This window comes from Odontesthes bonariensis, chromosome 22 (genome assembly GCF_027942865.1).
Source record: "Odontesthes bonariensis isolate fOdoBon6 chromosome 22, fOdoBon6.hap1, whole genome shotgun sequence".
Lineage (NCBI taxonomy): Eukaryota > Metazoa > Chordata > Actinopteri > Atheriniformes > Atherinopsidae > Odontesthes > Odontesthes bonariensis.
In genome coordinates this window covers 8,491,875-8,512,352 of record NC_134527.1, presented here as the reverse complement: position 1 = coordinate 8,512,352, position 20,478 = coordinate 8,491,875, and the positions used below count along the sequence as shown (strand labels likewise).

The following is a 20,478-nucleotide window of genomic DNA, read 5'->3' as shown; positions in this document are numbered from 1 at the left end:
TCCAAATGATCTTTTAACTGAAAGATTTTGGAGGAAACGGTGGCCGAGCATCTCAACAACTTTTTGGAGAAAACCAATGTGATGGATACTTTCCAGTCTGGTTTTCGCAAATTGCACTCCACAGAAACCGCTTTACTTAAAGTCTCTAGTGACATTTTGATGCATCTGGATCTCTTCTCTGCCTTTATTAGACATTACAATAATGTTTCTTATCATCTCTATGCCGATGACATCCCGATATATTGCTCTTTAGAGCCTCTGAATTGTATAAAGTGTCTTTTTTACAAAATTGCCAGATAGGTATCAAGTAATGGTTAAACGACAACTGTCTTCAGTTAAACAATGAGAAAACTGAAACTTTGATAATAGCTCCAAACAAGGTAATGCGAGACATCAGAAAACACGTCTGCTAAATATTTGGGGGTCCTATTTGACAGCTCAATGTCGTTTGGGCATCACTCCAAACAATTAGTTGGGAACTGCTTTTATCACCTACGGAATATTTTAAAACTCAGACTGCTGGTGTCACAAGCTTAAATTGAGATGATTATCCACGCCTTTATCTCTTCTCGTTTCGAATTACTGTAACAGTCTTTTAACCTGTGTAAATAAATGAGCGTTGGACCGTTTTCAGACCGTACAAGACTTTTCACTGGCACCAATAGAAGATCTCACATTACTCCAGTCTTGGCTTCTTATTATTATTTGCCAGTGAATTTTAGAATTCATTTTAAGAATTTAGTCTTCACTTTTAGGGCCTTACATGGTCAAGCTCCACAATATATCACTGACCTGCTGAATCGCCATTCTTCTTGTCGTGCTCGGAGGTCGACAGGCCAGATGTTGTTGATTGCCTCACGTACTTGGTTCAAAACTCGTGGGGATCGGGCGTTTCAGGCAGTGGCACCAAGACTGTGGTACTCTGTCCCGCTTTCCTCACGCTGTGCTGACTCCATGACTCATTAAAAAAGCAGCTGAAGACATTTTTACACAGAAAAGCTTTTAATTAATTAAATTGGTGTTTCGCAGCTTATTGCATTTTATTTTATTTTATTTTCATTTTATTCTGTTTTTTCTGTGAAAAGTGCTCTTTACATAAAATGTACTTACTTACTTGCTTAAATGCATCAAGTTTGCCTCAGGACAGGGAGGTGTTACTCATTTATGTTTTCCACCCACTTCTGAAGTCAAATTTCCATTTACAGAAGCAAGATTTTTGCTTCTTGCTTCTTGGTTTTTGTCTGTGAAATATTTATGCAGCTATATGCGGCTGAAAAAAATTACACCAATGCCAAAACACTAGAAATTGCCGTTTGCTGAAAGGCCTCTTGATGGAAACCACTTTTTAAACTTCACGAATTTTCAAATTTACAGCAGCAATAATCGTGTTTGCTGCTTGGTACAAACATATGTTTTCAGGTCTCTGTAGCTGCTTCGCCTGTTCATGGCAGCTGAGCAAAAGGTAATTTTTTACCTAAACCTTTTTTTTTTTATATTTATGGGCATTAAGTCGTTGTTATCCAATGGACAGACATACTCAGATTCTCATTCAGATTCATAATTCAAATGTTACTTCGGTTTTCAAAAGCCATTTAATAGAGCAATGATATTGGGGTATATGGCTATGTTAAATCAAGATATTTATGTTTTGTTCAGTTCAGAATGCACAGCTCCCTGTTTTCACTCTCAAATATAGTGTTGGTGTCTCTTAAAACTTTGCCTTCATGCTCAAAAAGTCCCTGTTTGCATGGAGATATACTTCGCTTCAACTCAAAACTGTGTTTCTACGACCAGATTTTCTGCTGTTTGTACAAATATCCTGTTGTCAAGTTTGAGCCCTTCTCCTTGCACTCAGGCTTCTTCTCTGTGTTACCGAAGCATCTCTCAGATCTTCTCTGCTTGCTCTTAGATTGCTTTGAAACAAAAAGCCAACAGAGCCACAGAGCACCAGACATGATGCTGATGTCACTGCCTCCTTCTGGGGGCTTTCATTATACTTCACATCATCCCCGTCATTTCAGCTCCGCTTCTTTTTTGTTCTTTTTTTAATATAAATTATGAAAAAAGAAACGACCTGGTATTCAGTGCCTGTGATTAATTTAGAATATTTTGAAATCCTGTTTAGATCCATCTTGGACAGACTACTAAACAAAATATCTAGCCCTATCTAGCACACTGTTGCCTGGGATTTTTAGAGCAATCCAAGAGCAAGTGGAGAAAATGGCAGAGAAGTTTTGTGAGCATGTGGAAGAAGCTTTGCTGCAAGGAGACCGGGTCAAGTTGAAGTGAGCAGGACATTGGCACGAGAAACTGTGTATTTGAGAGCAGAAACACAGTTTGGAGGCAAGGACATATTTGAGTCTAAGTGGAGAGTTTTAAGGGAGAGTGCTAGGCTACAACATCTGAGCATGAAACAAAGGAATCCTGCCTTTAAATTTAAGATAAAACCAAGAAACGCACTCGATTAAAGATAGCGATACACCTCCATACAAGTAACGAACTTGGGCCTTCAAAATGTGTGACACAGCGGCAGTTCCGTCTATCTTCTTAATCTTGGCTCATTGACATTGTTGCATTATACGCTGAGAAGGATTTTCATTCGGAGGTTGTCACCATCCCTGCTTACTCATTGGTGTATCATCGCCACAGCAATTCCTCCGGGAAGTTCAGGGCTCTCTGCTGTGTGAAACTACGATATGCTGTCATCAGCGTTTACTGGAGGATGACAGCGAGAGAGGATATCTAGAGAGAATCATAGACGAAGACAAGACAGGAACAGTGGAAGGAATAGTAAGTGGCAGAGAGGAGACTAGATGAGAGAGGTGAATAGAGAAGGGCAGAGAAAAGGTGGAAAGAATGACAGATAGGAGGGCAGCAGGTGGAAAGAGGAAAATGTGGAATGAGATGTGAATTGAGAGAGAGGGAGAGAGGCGGCCTGAGTTTAAATGTTGAATTATAGCTTCACCGGGAGAGAAAGAAAGGAAGAAAATGGCTGTCAGAGTCTGCCTTTAGGGCTTGTGGCGAACAGAGGGAGTTGGCGGAGATAATGAATGAGTCTCCTCAAAACGCACGCACACGCACACGCACACACAGACCTCAGGTGAGCTCAGATAATGACATCGGTGTTAAATCAATGATGAGTAAGTGTAGACCTCTAGAATAGTGGTGTTCTGCAGAAGATGACTCTTCTTGGGATGACTAAGCATGTGACTGTGATGTAATGTGAAGTCCTGATAGCTCAGCAGGTTTAGCATGCAGTCATACCCATTTACCTTTCAGGGGACAAGTCCGGTGTATGACTGTGATAGTATGCCATGGGTTTTCCTCTCATTTTTCATTTCAGCATGAGTTCCAGTTTTATAATTGAAACTAACCTAAAGGTCTCTGTAGCCTGATGTGACTACATCACTTCTGTCCAATCACCTCACTTTTTAATGGGTTTAATTTATGAGAGCTGTGTGGGATATTATGATAAATGCCTGTAAGTAATGGCTGAATGTAAATACATGGTATCAACGGAGAATGTTGAAAATAGGAATCGCGAAATTAGCATCAAGACTCTGGTGTTACTGAGTCGGAGATGTGCGTGTCCTTGAACACACACACTGTTTCTACCATGTATTTGCTCAGAGAGACGCAAGAAACACTTAACTGATCTTAAATGAATGCTGCAATATAGTTCGAATGTTTATCTGGTTAATGAGGTTCTTGGCCACCCAACTTACTGTAGAGTGTGTATGCGTTTTGGGGAATTTGTAAATGTTTGTGCATTTCACTTGTAGCACACTTGGCATGAGTGTGTTCAAGCTTAGTGTGTGTTTTTTTTGTATGTTTTTCCACTGCTTATATTTGGCTTGATTTGCACATTTGTGTGTGTGTGACTGCACATGTCTGTGTGTCCCACCTAACTGTGCACGGCCACCCAACTGATAGCCAGGCCTACACCCAGGCCGAGTTGCAGGAATCAGCTCCACAAATAGCCTCCTGTGGTACAGTTCAGTGGACAGTTGAACAGATAGTGTTTGTGAAGCATATGTGTGCATGATTGTGTGTGTGTGTGTGTGTGTGAGAGTGGGGTTTTTGAGTGTTTTATGGACAGTCTATGCAGGCACTGTATTTGCTAGGTTTACTACGGTGGCTTTGCAAACATGCTGAGTAAACACACACATACAGTAGACAGCACTGAAACAAGTCAAGGGGAAAAATATGTGTTAATTTTTTCTCAGTCTTTTCCACTTCGTGAAGCTCAATGTCTTTTATTCTTTCTTTTACATCAGTCCTTTTTCTCCTCATCTTTTTGCATCTACAAATCTAGTCCTTATAGATATCAAAATGTCAAATACTTAATGTATACTTATTATTATTTATTTATTGGTTCGTCACAAGATATTATTAATGCAATGGGCACTCCTCATGGAGTACATGCAAATGAAGCAAACGCACACGTGTGAACATGTACTTCTGCCTGGATATGAATATTAAACGGGTGATAAAATGAACAAGCCACTCGAAAGTCTGTAGGAATTTGTGTTTGCTCGTAATCTTCTGAGCACGTGTGTCCGTCTGTGTGTGTGTGTTCTCGGGTTAAAAATTTGTCCTGGAGAATAGAGGTATTGTCGTGGGCCTTACCACAAATTTGTGTTTGTTTACATGTCTGTCTGCAGCCTAGTCTCACCATAAAAAAAAACAAAAAAAACACACTGTGTCAGCCTGATACAGTGTCATAATTCAAGAATGAAAATCATGAGATGGCAACTGATGTCTAGACATTATTTTGTGGAGGAGAGTGTCCACCTGACTTAACCGCTAAGGCAGTGCATGCGTATTTGAATGTGTAATCTTTTGAATTTTTCTGTATATAATCTTTCATTTTCAACTTCTTAAGCTTTTCATTAACAAGTAAGAGTGAAGTCAAAAAATGAAAGGACTTTTGAAAATGGATCAAATGGGTCTTGAGCCTGTGTTCATTTGTATGAGACGCAGCTATCATACACCACACTTTTACAAAAAGAAATGCAGTGCTTAGTTACATTGTCAAGGTCACAGGTAAATGATGTCATTGTGCAGGGACACGTAGCTCTTGAATGTAATCTCGTTGGAATGTGGCTGGATACATCATCACGTAAGCTTCATCTCTCTGGGAAAGTGGGAAACGCAATCATGGTACACTTTTCTTACAGTTTTCATCGTGAAACAAGTGTGGTACCTGGGGGTCAAATCATTTGGCTTGCAACTCTATCTGTTATATTTTCTGCTATGAGATCAGGTTGCCATCCTTCTATTTGTAGGCCGATTGTGAGTACTTAACAGAGATAAACTGGTGATTACCTTTATTGAATTCCCAACAATGTTCACATGTAGATGAATAGCAGAAAACTCGTAATTAGGAAAGGAAAGTGAGAATTGCAACATTTAGAAACACATTACAATTATTATTATTACTAATTCTTATTTAGCTGCTATGCTTTATGTATAACAGAGGAAGTGATGGAGTTAGCTCCAGATCAGTAGTTGTGGAAAAGGTGGGGCAGCAACTGTGAGTGTGTGACCCAGTGTGGGCAAGGCCTCAGCTCTGGTTCTGATTAACTCCCAGCAAAAACACCTCTGTTCAGAACATCACAGCCTCTACATCACACTCTCCCTCACACTCATGCACACATACACACATGCTGCGCAGCTCATGGAGGCTCCCTGTTCACAAAGGGGAGTCTGCACCATCATTCAAAGCCTTATAGGACTTAAGAATGCTGACACACACACAATCATCTACACACAGACACACAAAGTGCTCTGTTTTCTTAGCTTTGATACACTTATAGAGTTCAGAGGTGAGAGGGCTGGAGGTAACACTGTGTTTTTCCAGAGCTCTCTAACCACCTAAATCTGCTTCTACACACACAAGGAGGTCCAGATGGCTGGGTGGAGACAAAAACACTCCCACACATACACACTCGTAGTCACTCTTACAAGCAACAAGATAAACAAGAAAAATCCGATACAAAAAGGTGTCATATTAGCTCATCATGAGCGGGATAAATTCCATTAATATGTTGAGGTTAAATTTGGGCTATTTAGTTACACTTGGGTCATGTTTATGATTAATTTCACCATGTTTGATAATGTTAGGCTTTGATAATAATACTGAAAATACTCATTAGGCATGATAAAAGGATGACCCTTTCCCTGGCAGCTGACGGCTACCTATAGAAAATCATTACAGGTTAGTCACAGCAGCTATGCATGGTAGCAGCAGAGCTATAAGATGCATGATACATAGTAGCTGACGTGTTCAGGTCTTCTAAATCTCAGCCAGCTGAAAGCAGTCACATGTGATCAATGGCTAAATTTATCACCGAGAGCCAAATGCTGTCATCCGCATGTACAAGGAACCGCATGCGTGTTTAGTTGCTCAACTGGTCGACTTCTTGAGAAGAGACTGACATTGTCTTTCGTGAGCAATTATAGCCAGCGCGACTGTGAAAAAGGTCACAGCCATGCAGCTATCAACACTTTGCATTAAAGACCAACTGTGTGTGGATGCAAGTGTGCGTTGTTCCCAAAATGCCAGCAGTCACACTATCAGGCAAGAACCGCCACCCCAGCCCTCAGCGCTTGTGCTTAATCTGCCGCAACTCTGCGTGATTGATGAGAGAATTAGCATTACCGAGCAAAGCAAGGCATTGTGGGAATGAGGAAGTTGCATCACTGGGTAGGGAGCTTGACAATAAAGGTTACACTGGCACTACTTATGTGTGATTAGTTATGTGTTTGTGTGTAAATATGTGTTTAGTTAGACAGTTATTGATGGATGAGGTGCCAGAGATGCTTTTTTTTTTTCTGTTATTATAGCCAACAGGGTCACAGGCAGAGTAAACTCATTAACATTTGAGCTTATTAAGGTTGGAGACCCGTGTGGATAAACACCTGTCAGTTGGTTACTCCACTGTTAGAGATCAAATTAATGTTCACACCGCTGAGGCAATGCAGAAAAAACATTTTGTGTGTTTTCTGAGTAAACTTCAGAGTTTTATAAGTCTCCACAACAATATGTTTGAAATGTCATAATAAAAAAGAAAAAAAAAATGTGATCATCGAAAGTAAATTGGTTAATTTATGAGCAGTTAATCCATTGTTCCACTGCTGGTACATTTCTCATATTTATACATACGTATTTGTATATTACAAAAGAAGGAAGAAAGCCCCAAAGAAAGACAAAAAGGGTCAATGAGTAAGTTAGTTAGTCTGTACATGAAGTATAAAAGTGTGAGTCCTCGATAGAATGCCAGACTTTAGTTCAAGGTCATAAATTCAAATGTTCTCCTTGAATATCATATCATGTGAATATCATCATACTCTCTTCTTGACCCATCCAAATTTCCCTGGTTAATCTCCATCACTGCAGAATTTTCATGACTGTTTTTGCTCAGAATTTTGGAAATCCTGTAAGGCCTCAGTTTGAGGAGAAGTGTGTTGTTCGTCCTCAGTTATTATATTAGGCCATGTTTCATGTTTGTGTTTACAGTCCATTCCTAAAGTTATGTGGACAAGTCAGTTAATAATGCAAGAAAGACTGGGGGAAGTAGATACTCTACAGATTTAAGCATGCTCTATGGGGCTAGACGAGATGGTTTCAGCCAAACAACCAACCTACAGGGAGGACCCAGCTGGATAATGCACCACAGTCTGTGCATCATATATTCAGTAATTGCCTGTAGAATCCATAATTCTCAATTCTGTGCTTGCCCTTTAGGAATTACTTAATAAAATGGGTTCCTACAACCATTCAGAGTTGAATCATTTGTTTTGATTTTATATTATCAAGGGAACATTTTTCCCACATAATGGATATCTTATTTTGAGGCAAAACTCCTCACACGCAGTTTACTGCTGATGGCCTCACAGACAACAATTCAAGTCATCTTTTGTTAGCTTTTCTTGTACATTTGATAGCTATGGTTGATGTTCCCGAGGGCTGTAACTTGCTACTCTTGCTGTAAATCAAAGAACTCATTTATAACTCAGGGGAACTCTTCTTTTTTATTTTTACCGCAGATACATTTGTAATGAACTATTCTATTTCTGACAGCTTGCTGACAGGAAGAATGTGGCTGATTTGTTTTTGAAGAAAAGAGCAAGAGAGGATAAAATTCTTTCTATTCTTTATTCAACTAATGAAAAATGAATTCTAATGAGCACAGACATGCCATTGAACTTGTGAACTAAACACATGGCCTGTTGTGTACACAAAGTTTGTATCTACTGGGGACTATTCCATTAGTCTATGATTTATGGAGCCTTTTGGCCAGCCACTGAAGTTTGGATATTTCTGGAACAATGACAGGAAAAAAAAAATGAGTATGTTAAGGCATATCTTAAAAAAGAATTAAAAGAAAAAAAAAAAAGGATCCCCTCTATCTTTTCACGCACACACACCCTAGCCCTCATTGTGTATTTCCCTCCTGGTTTTCCAATTTAAATGCAAATGTTCTCAAATCGGACTCCATAAAAACGCAGAGGCAAAATCATTTGACGCAGATGAATTATATATTTTAATTAAGCAGGCAAAAGAATCACGCCTATTCAGCCCTTTCCCCTCCAATAAGAAATGAATAAATAAATATGGAATAAAGAAGCAGAAGAAGGGGATAGGTTGGGGAAGGATGGAAGGCTGGGAAAAGGCAAGGGGGTTGTATTGAGTTTGTGTGATTGCAGCTCTAACCACCCGTGGGCTGTCATTATGTGAGCGATCTGAAGCTGTCAGATTTCAAAAATGTATTGTTTTCTGATAGACGGGCTAAATACCATCACAGCTTCAAGCACACATACACACACGCAGACATACACGAGCATTTGCACACATTTGGGTTTTGATGGGCAAACCAGCACTTAGAAAATGAAGAGCAGAGATGGGGATTGTGATGCTCTGACAAGGGATGCAATTTTAATTTCACCGCCTGTCACTCTCCTCAATATTTGTTCAGATGAAATACATATGAGCTGCCAATCACTCACCCACACAAAGCCGCACAAAAGCATACGCAAACACACGATCTCTCAATTATTTCTATGCGTGCAAACTTTCAGTAGCTATAACTGTCTGTCACAGGTGTAAAAAGCAAATGCTAAGTATGATAATATGAATGAGCTTTCGGTTGCTATGATTAAGAGCATGTTCCTAAATTTCAGTTACTGCCCAGAATACATACAGCTTATTAGTACAAAACACTTTTCGGGAGGTAACAATATGGAAACCAAGACCAGGTATGGCTTAGTATGCTTGGATTAATAAACTATGTTAAGTGAAAAGAATGCATGTCGCTAGTGTGGTGAAACCTGTAAAGTTTAAGAACTAATGAGGTAAAGAGTAACCTGGACATACACCAGAATAGTGAATGAAAGTAAATTGAATTAAATAACGTAATACAGATCCTTTGTTAAAGGTAAATTATATTGTTGCAGTAGTATGAAATAAAGTTTGAGTCATTATAACTGGTCAATGAATAGAGCTATTGTTCTATTCTCACCTGCAGTGAAGCTGAAGAAGGCTCTGACTGAACACCCTCTGTTGTTTAATCACTGTCATGTAGGGAGTGCGCGGTGTTGTCCATTATGTTGAGCAACTTGTGTGAAGCATTCCTCTTCCTACAATCAGCTCGAGAGTGATCTGATATGCTATTTTTTAAATTTTTTTTCATCATACTTGCTGTCGAGCGTTATCCAGTTGGATATAACCGTCACAAGTCATTTTATGAAAGAATGTGTTTTAGCCCCACTTTGTTTAACCCGTCACAGTCCAAGTGCCTAAACCTAAACAGCAAACTGTGCTGCCCAGCCTTAACCAAGCAGCTGTGATGCAGAAGACAGTTGGTGGAATTGAAACAAAAGTGAATAAATATGTAAAGAACAAACAGTTGCCGTGTTCACCTGGAGTTCTAAAGTTGAAAGCACAGCATGAGCTGCATCATTCAGAATCAGAATCAGCTTTATTTTGCCAAGTACGTAGACTCATTCGAGGAATTCTGCAGTTGTTGTCTCTCACATGCACGTGTCATAAATATTATTAAAAAGGAAATCAATGAATTATAAATGAATACATTCTTTCTCCTAACTGCTCATTAGGACTGTCTGGCTTTTTAGACTTTATAATGACTTTATAATTATAATTCAATACTTTATAATGACGTTTGGTATGTTGAACAATATAAGTGGGTTAAAGTATTCAGCGAACTCTGTTGGGGCCTACTGACTCATATGAATGGCTCAAATGTGGATTCATAACACTTGAAATACAGAATGAAACAACAACAAGACCTGCCCTATTTAAGCCTTCTGTATATCTTTTCAACATATGTTTGAAGTTTAGTTTAGGATTTCTTTGTTCTTTTGATAGTCAGCGTGGATGTAAAAGCTTCTCTTTTCAAACACCATTTGGTTGGTAATTCATTTAAAAGAAAAAAAAACAGTGTGTTCAATGTCTTTGACTGTTTCATTGCCTTTTGACATTTAATTCAGACTATAAAAGCTTTTTCATGTTCTTGAACATCGCTCCGCAGTGCTTGCAGATATGTTTTTTTCTTCCTTTGTGAAAAGCTTTAACATGTGGTAGTTGTGTTGTTCAGCCTTAACATGGGCAGACAGAATAAGTGAGGGGTACGGTGTGAAAGAGGGACAGTGAGAGATGAGGAAAGAGAGAACGACTGAGCATTTAATGGTTAAAGAGTAGAGATGGAAGAAGTCTGAAAGCAAATTAAGCAACAAAAAAAAAAGGAGCTGAAGCCAAACAAAGAGCAAGACATTATGGGATATGACAGAAGTTTTTAACAGCTGGAGTCTTGTCACAAAAGAACAAGGAAGTTATCTCCCCTTTTAGTGAGTCGATTTAGAGTGCTCAGTCTGTTCTTCACATGCAGACACACACACACCTTACTCAGTGCAAATCTCAGCAGCAGGGAGACACGTAGAAAACCTACGGGTCTCTGTTCAGTGTCTCCTCACTGAACAGACGAACAGCCGAGAAACAAGAGGGGAGATGGAGAGACAACTGGGGGAGCGGGAGGGCACCAACAGCTTCTTTTAGGGATAATCTGTAAAGCTGACTAATCAATACATACATCTCTTTCGGCCATATACACTGAAATGTAATCATTCCGGGGGAAGTTGAAGTCACTACATTATTTCTCGGTAAAGAGCCAGGCGCCATGCTTGTAGTAACCACAAGGCTTGATTAGAAGACAGAAAACAGAAACTAGCTTCCTGTCAACTGTATCTGATCAAATGTGCCAGAGCCTATCCTGCATAGATGCAGTGGGTAGACCCAAACACTGAGGAGGTTTCTCAAGAAAAATACCTAAATCACAATTTTTTTGTAAGTGTCTGGGTGGACACTTTAGCTTGCTACTTTAAAAAGATGTTAAATGCAACCTTTTCGTCCGGATGAAACGGCATATTGATTAGCAACCTTTGGTTGGCATTTGGCAGTAGCTTCCTATTTAGCACATGCTCAAGTCACTGATGGAAGAAGTATCAGATCCATTATGCAATTACAACTGCCAGGAAAGCAATGTGAAAATAGTAAAGTGAATTAAAAAAAAAAGTTGAAAAACTGCTAACGTAATGTAAAGATAGAGTAGCATGAGCATTAAAACATTGTACAATTATTTCAATAAAAGTTTTGTAATGGCCCATCTAACTGACGTATGATTATAGAAAACGTAATGTTTTTGTTTAGTGAAAGTGTGCATGTTTTCTAAAGTGCAGGGTATGAGGGCATCTTTTACCTCTTGAACGCTACCTCCCATTTTATATCCAAAAGTTACTTACATGTTAAAAACGAAGTTTGAGGCACTCATGGTCTATACGCAATCTGTATTTGTTTATGGTGTGCTATACCTTTAAGAGCCGGTGGCGATGGCCCATCCCAGAGAGGATGGATCCATTAAGCTGATGAGCAGCGCAACAGAGAGAGGGAGATGCACATAAGAAAGGAGAGAAAATGCATATAGAGTGGCTACGATGACAAAACTGTGAAGGAAGTAAACAAAAGAAACAAGGGAGAGTAGAAAAGAACCTACCAAGTACACAAGAAAGACCACTTTGGAGAGTGTAATATAGTCAGAGTAGATAGTCTGTAAAAGACATAGAGAGCCAACTCTTCTATGCTGTTGTATGGGTCTGTCAGTCATTCAGGACGACAGGCTGACACACTTACTCGCCGGCTCTCGCACGCACTGATGACATTGCTGTGTGTGTGTGTCTACAGATGGCAAACCTTGTGACATCGCTGTGCTGTGTAGTTCTGGCTGCAGTGGTGGTAGCCTACGCTCAGAGACGCAGTCAGCTTGGTGAGTATGCATTTTATCTTCTACATTACATTAGTCCACCTCTCTGAGGCTCTGTGTCTCCTTAATTCATCGGCGTGGTTAACCCCGGTGGGCTCTACTTCTTTACCCTCTCTACTTTCTCTTTATTTTTTTTGAAGTTTTGTCTCCAGTGCTCTATAGTGGGCCAAACTTTCCAAACTTTGTCATTTGTTCTTTTTTTTTTCTCTTGTGTTGTAACTGAATAGTTTCTACTTTTTTTTCTTTTTCCTTTTTTCTCTTAGAAAACGCTTGTGTTGATTTAGTTATCCGCTTGAGGAGTTATGGTGCCATTTGCTGCGTGTTTCTGGGTGTTAGCTGTGATTCTGCTCTGTATCGCTTTGCAAATGTGAGCCACAGTAGCTTGTAATTTTATATGAGAAAGTTCAGCAGTATAAAACAACTGTGCCAGCAAGAAAGCCTGGGTTGAAGGCTACCCTACCTCACCAATTCCAGAACTACAGCCTTAGACAATATGGGTTCAACAGAGATGATAGGCACGTCAACTGGTAACCATGAGCATGTTTCAAATAATTTGTATGCAGAGGTTTTTGGACAAAAATAAGACAGGCTTAAAACACATGATGCAGTGGCTGGTCCTTTCAGAGTTCACACAAGATGCCTGGCCATAAATTCGACCATGCGTGTAAACACTGTGTGGATGTGTGCGTTTAACAGGAGAGTCACTTGTCTCTTGGTGAAGATTTGTCTTGACGTATCAGCCAATGAGAATGGGGTGTTTAAATCAGGTGACCCAAAGAAAGAGTCTAAGGAAGTCAATAAGTCCCCAGTGACGCACATCCCTGTGTCACGAGGGTCACACACAGTCTTACCAAACACACACGCACACACACACACACACACACACACGCACGCACACACACACACACACACACACACACACACACACACACACACACACACACACACACACACACACACACACACATACATTTAGAGAGCAAAAATTGAAGTTGGAATGTTGACTTTTGGGAATTATGTGAACGCAACAGAGAAGGAGGAGAAACAACAGGAAGGAAAACAAAAAAAAAACACAAAGTGGATTAAGATTAAGAAATTCGAGAAAACAGATAAACAAGGAAATCCACGCAGACAGATTTAAGGTGAAAGTCAGAAAAGAAAACAACTGAAGTACTGAGTGCAATACCCAGAGTTTTTTGCTTTGAACATCGATGTTTTTCTTTAAATATGAATTTTTTTCAGTGGTTATTATGTTCAGTCTATTTTGATATTTTCTTATTCGTTTTATTGTAATTTATAGAAGCCTCTGGCTTAAGTTTAAAATGTAATGTAAGTTTCAAGTTTGTGCTCCTCAGAACTCCAGAAAGAAAGTTGGAGACAGACGAGGTGAAAAAGGGAACACATAGTTAAGCATCAGATATGGACAGAGGAAGGATTAATAAGCTTAGTTTGGTCTTTGGGAAGAACTTTAAGCTTGTATGTGTTAGCACTGAAGTTAGCAACCATATTACTAATCTCTGCTTTTGATGCTACATCAAATGATGATTCATCCTCCACATAGAAACTTGGTGCATAACCAAGTTACAACAGCATTATTAGTATGTACGCTTGCACCCCAGCTCTTCTGCACAGAGATCCTCACACACACACACACACACACACACATTTGCACATCTGTCTGTCTTGCAGTGTGCTTAGTTTCTCTGACAAATTGCCATCTTGTTTGATTGACAGGATTCCCCGGGGTTTGCCTCACTTGGCAGAAAATTCACAGCACATAAGTACACAGACTCACACACTCGCAGGCACAGTGATATGCATGTCTACACACACATATACACAGTCAATTCTGAGGTATGGAAGGGAGATTAACTTTTCTTGTTAGGTTGGACTCAATTTGTTGGAAATGCACATAGAGAGAAAAGCACACCCTGACGGACAGTTTGTGTGCGTGTGTGTGTAACATGGGGGGTATAGGAAATCCATTTGGAAGTTCATAATTAATGACAGCAGTGCTTTGTAGAACAAAAACAATGAGAAACTGTTATAGAAAATATCTGCTGACTGTAAAAAACAAACACAAGTGTAACAATGATAGAAACTGATGTCTGCTAAACAGAGACATGTAGAATGGACATGCACGGAGGGGCTGATTGAAGGCTGAGCAAGATAGGACATGAATAAAAAATTATTTGGGAAGTAAACAGAATGCATAACAGCTTTACATTTAAAAAAAAATAGAAGAAAATAGGTCCATTCAGATGCTGTCACTTAGTAATTCATGTTGGCAAAAAGGTTGGAAGAAAAACTTAAATGTAAAACCTAGCAACACAAACAACAGTCCCTTAAAAAAAACATCAATTGAAACAACAGAGGAAAAAAGAAAATAATTGAAAGCTTAAAGCCCACAGAGAGAAAGAGTCAGTCTATGAGGTAACGGCAATTAAGCTTCCTTGCATATGAATTCGATTTTTCATTGCTACCGAAAAAGAAGTAGAGATGGTTTGAGGGGGAGAGGAAAGATATCGGGTTGGTGGAAAAGACAGAAGACGGATACATATTTGTGAAGAACAGATTACAGATGCAGAGAAAAGAGAGAACGCACAGAGAGTCAGAGAGAGCAGATGCTGATTGAACCTAGTCAGACTTTTTTATGGTATATGTAGCTTAATGTAAACACATGTAATCCCACATTATCCAGATAAAAAAAAATATTTACTGATTTAGTCTCAGAATAAAGCTCTCTGCTGACACAAAGCTTTCACCATCACTACAAGCCAACAGTAAAGAGTGCAATTTTCAGCATGGCTTTCCTAGCGTTTGTTTTTAAACCATCTTTTCCTGCTAGCCTTAAGCAAGATCCCGAATTTTTAGTTCCTGACATGCTGTGTTGCGCTGCTGACCCTGACCTCTCAATGTCCCTGTGGCTGAGGCTGAGGGGAAGGGGAGGAAAAAAAGTCTCTTAAGGGATGAAGAACATCATTTTTATTCACTTGTATTACAGGAACAGCAGGATGCTCTGCAAGTGGAGCAGCAACGGTTCATAAAAATGCAAGACTGCAGGCAATGTAGTCGTCTACTGACAAGTAGCAACTGTGTTTTCAGGTTTTTAAAGTATCGAATGAAAATGAAAATCACACTGATATAACCATGAAAAAACGCATACAAAATGAACAGGTGTGGTGTGCCAATGACATCTGTGAGAGGTGGTTCTGTTGCTGGATGTGATGCTGTAAGTTATTGTTCAACTATTGAAGGACGTTTCAGTGACTGTGTACCACAATTAGTCTGCAAACACCTGTAAAACACATTTGCATTCGCAATCAAAAGCATCTTTTTAAAAGTGAGCAACTATAAGATGATTGCATTTTTTAGTGTTCTGATGGCTGAATGACTCATTAATCATAGCTGCCTGGATGTTCCCATTTCTTCCAGATTATTCTCTTCTCACAGTGATACAGTCACTCACGTTTCATACAAAGTGAATCCTCACATGCATGGAGGACCTGAAGATTGATCACAGTCAGGGTGGAAAATAAGTCATATTTTCCCTCGCTCTGTGACTTAATCTCTTTCTGCTTCTCTTTTCATGTCTGTTTACTTTGACACCTTCCTCATTCTCCCTCTCTGAGTGTCTTTTCTATTTTATTTTAATCCTGAGACATATCACAAAGTCATGCCAAAGCAATAGCATTCCATTCATGGCATGCCTCACACACTAAATATTGAGAACAAGTGAAACGAGAATACAAATTAACGTAGTGCCCGAACGCTCAGTAGAGAGTGGAGGAGTAGCACAAAATAAAGAATCTGGACAATATTCAGCGACTGAGATTGTTTACTGCAGTTTCATTCAAATTTACTTTTTAGTTTTTACGACAGAAACGGTGCAGCTGCACCTGCTCTCCCACTACGATGTCTCCGCCTTGCTATTTGTGTGTGTGGGGGAGAGGGAGAGCGCGGTGACATCATGCTGTTGACTGAGAGGGCATGTTATTTATGGGACTCCATATCCTGATTGAGAGACGAACATTTCCACTCATAATCATTCCCTCCGTCTCGCTTCCTCCCTCCATCTCTTTATGCCTTTCTGCGCCCCCCCCCCCCTCCCTCTTTCACTCTCACTGACGTAACACTTCCTCCTCTTTTCCCACTTCACCATTCACATCATCCTACGTCGCCCTGATTTTCTCTTCATTTCTGCTCTTCCTCCATCCCTAACTCTTTACAAGAAAGTGACTCATTACTCTACTGTTTTACCCCTTAATCCATTCGCCATGTAATCAACGTCAGATTTATCTCCCATGACATCATTTGCTGCTACACTACCATCGATACAAGTTTTGGTGTGCTTCATCTCTGCCCCCTGCTCGACATTTGTAGCTCACACTCCATCTAACTGCTTTGAGCCGAAGGGAGAAGGAAAGGGAGCAAATGTGAGACAGTGGGAGTGTAAGAGGTTAACTCCCCCACTAATTCCATGGTATTACAACTGTCAAAGCTGTATTTATTTCATGAGCATTGGACACGTGCTGCTATGACTTCCCACTCTCCATGTCTGGCCATATGTTTTGCTAAGCAGCTTTATTTATCCAGTCTTGTGAATGGATCATCGTAAATTGTTTAAATCAATTTAATCTTTGCAATTTTGTAACCCACCCCTATCATGCAGCCAAGTCTAATTTGATTCATTGCAGAGGCTCATATATGGAGATATTATTAGCATGAATGAGTACAACACTGAAAAAGAAAGAAGAAAATACACAGATTTGTCAGATTTACTCAATGGATACATATGTTTTAGGCAATCATTTATGTTTTCATGCATTGAACCCAATGTGCACATGTCATTTGTTTTAGATACACTTTACCTGAGAACATCCTTAAGATTTGGCTGAAATGTTTAGATCTGTAATTTGTCCCTTAGTGGAGTTTGTTAATACTGAAATCTGCATTTGTTGAAATGTTTCCCTCTCTACTTAATTGGCCCATAAAATACCATGTGCTATATATTCAAAGGCTTAACATCTGTGAGTGTAAAGGGAGAAAATACAATACAAGGAAGATAAACTTTATGGAATTAAAAGGCAAACACAGAGAGGGACGTTAGATTACAAAACGAATGCATATCGTTTATGACCTGTGCTTCTCTGCCCATTTGGAACTACAAAAGACAGATTTAGTCAACTAAATGAAATCAATTATTCATAGGATTTAACTGCTCCCTGATATGTCATCACAGGAAACAGACAGCTGCTGTAAACAAGACAATTGATGCAGGTGCATATCTGTTTGACTCGTATGTCCAAGCTACGTACTGTATGTGCTGTCGGGGAGACCTCTGTCGCACTCATTATTCTGAGTAGCACTCAGTGTAATCAGTGTTCCCTGTTTGGCATGCTGCTTGTGTTAAATTCAAGATGGAACTCAGCCAGTTGATTGACTGACAGCATTGGCAGATGCATTACAATCTGACTGACTGTAGGACTGGCAGACAGGCATAGTAAAGTGACGCTAATCCCATTCAGTCGCAGCTTTGAAACGCAGAAAATAAAGAAAACGTGTGTATTTTAAGGAGTGTGTCTTTACCTTTGCAAAATCTTTCCAGGCTTGTACTACTAAAAATGCTGCTACAATTATAAAGTGTAATTAACACCATTATGGAATTCTCCAAATACATACTGTTTTGACCCTACTGGCTCATCCTCAAGCTGATTGGCTGATAAGATGGTGAACTGGATTTTTTGCCTAGCAAACAGATAAGTCAAATGCTTGACTTGAACATACTCTTTTTTTTTGCGAAACCTAGCAGCGTTGTGCCCACGCTTCGGGCAAACAGAAGGAGGTCTGAGTGATCAGTCGGCCAACTAAGTCTGACACAGAGAAGATGCAGCAGCAGATAAAGAGGTTGAGCTGGACTGATGTATTCATTTCTTTCTTTCTTTATTCATGTGTGCATTTATTTTTGCACTGATTTATATGCATTCATTTCATTTTTATTGATTAGCTCCATTATTTTACTGGATGTTTCAGAGAAGATGAACGATACTGATTTGTGTGCTGGTGCAGTGCACTGTTTGGTGGTGGTGGTGGTGGTGGTGTACCAAAACGACAGGACTGATAACTGAAACTGGAGCAGATACAGCGTGATGGAAAAGAATGAAGTTGTCTCTAATAACATTCTTTGTTTGTACATTGGTATGTGGGCTAGTGCCAAGACCTCCATTTAGATTAAAGCATCGAACAGAAATGGAGAGCTGTTCATCATTTACACATAATTCACACATAACAACAACAATGAAAAAAAATCTATGCATTTCCCTACTTTAACAGGCTTCCTGTTGTGTGCCACAATCTCTTATTAGCATTTCTTTTTTTTCCAACTGGGAAACACACTCTCAATTTGCTTACCTACGTTGCTTGAGGGGGAAATAAATCAAACGTATAAGTTGAATTATAGGCATAGAGAAACACGTACATCTCTTTGTTGTTTTTTGACAAATGTTGGACCAGTATGAATCCAGTAGGGTATCTGCTCATTAAATAACAAATGTCATGGATTTTTTTTATTATGTCGATGACATCTGGTTGAGCACTTCACAGCAGCATGCAAAGAGAGAGATGAGCAGCATTGAAACTACCGACAGGTGAAGTGAATAATTTGGTGTTCGGCTGAGAATCCCAAAGTCTTGGCACCACCTGTTTTGTTGTTGCTTACTAGAAAAAGACTCAGTACACTGTTGTTCTGTCTGAATACATTTATGTCCTGAACCACGGTGTTTCTTTTTCTAATATCTCTCAAATTATCACAGTTGTCCTCAAGCTACTTGAGGAATAATTCAGAGCTTCAATGAGGAAGTGGGGATCTTTTATCAGGCTGAAACTGTATCCACAATGGAATTAGTCATAGGACCACAACCCAAGTAGGGACGCTACCACTGAAAACAGAACACAATCATCCACTTTGTCAGTCAGTCTCTATTTTCTTTCCTTAATGTGCTTCGCATGTCAGAATTTCAAAGTTCTGTAATTTGTTCACTATAGATTCAGGATTCCCGAACGTCTGATAAAATCTGTTGGGTAATGGACCATTTCCAACCAATCACAGTATTCTATGCTAAGATATGGAATCTCCAAATCTCACTGTCTGTTGCAGAGTGTTTGTGTCCGTTCATGCTGTGTCTGAATGAGTACATATGTGTGTGTTTATCCTGTCTCTGTCTTTTAACTCATTAATCTTTCAGAAGGGATTCCCAGTCAAGCTTCGATCAAGGCTCTCTCTCTCTCTCTCTCTCTCTCGCTCTCTCTCTCTCTCTCTCTCTCTCTCTCTCTCTCTCTCTCTCTCTCTCTCTTCCGCTCTGATGGTTCCTTCCCAAAAGTCAGAAGCAGTTTAACAGCATCGTACATTTGCTTTGAAATTACAGTTCATTCCATGAAAACAAAACAGAACAAATAGAGATGAATTGATGTTGGAGCTGAATCCCCTTGATTAAATACGGTAAGTAATTCCCATTAGCTGTGTGTTTTACACCATTTTTTTTAACTCTTTAACCCTGAGCTAATTAAAATAAAAAAGTAAAAGTAGAAGTAAAAATAAAAATAAAAATAAAAAACCACAAGAAAAAAACTGCAATCTTCCTTTTTGTTTCTGACTATACATCCATTTTCATTTCATCTCCAAAACAAATTCCATATAATTCTTGAGGACAGAGGCAAATTAAGGCCTGCAATGGATTGAAAAAGATATTAATATGACATTGAATCTTTTCTCAGCAAGTTGTGTATAAAAGTGTCTACCGAAAGGTGAATCTTTAAGGAGAAAATACAGAGGATTTCCATTTTGGTGATACATTTGTGAAAAGAAACACTCTAGTCTTTGAAACATGTATCTTCAAAGAAACAATCCAAGAGATTCAACATAGTGTTCAATATCAATAAACAATATAAAGAATCTTGAGGCCCTTCAATGCATAAATGGAAAGGGTGCAAGCCTAAAATGGACATAAGAGATTATGGATTCTTCAGACAGCATGGCATCAAAAAAATCTCAAGACTCCCAAGTCCGCAATATCCCATGTGATCACACTCTTCCAATCTTACTGGGCAAAACACAGGTGAATTTGGGCGATTTTGAATTATA

General features: G+C 39.4%; 1 protein-coding gene across 2 annotated transcripts in view; it reads left to right on the top strand.

The window, feature by feature from the left end:
* cntfr (ciliary neurotrophic factor receptor) overlaps window positions 1–20,478 on the top strand; it is a 201,300-nt gene that overhangs the window by 69,846 nt on the left and 110,976 nt on the right. For both annotated transcript variants that reach the window (XM_075455975.1, XM_075455976.1), the window contains exon 3: window positions 12,260–12,341. In XM_075455975.1, coding sequence (XP_075312090.1) covers window positions 12,260–12,341 — 82 coding nt within the window. The remainder of the gene's footprint in view (window positions 1–12,259; window positions 12,342–20,478) is intronic.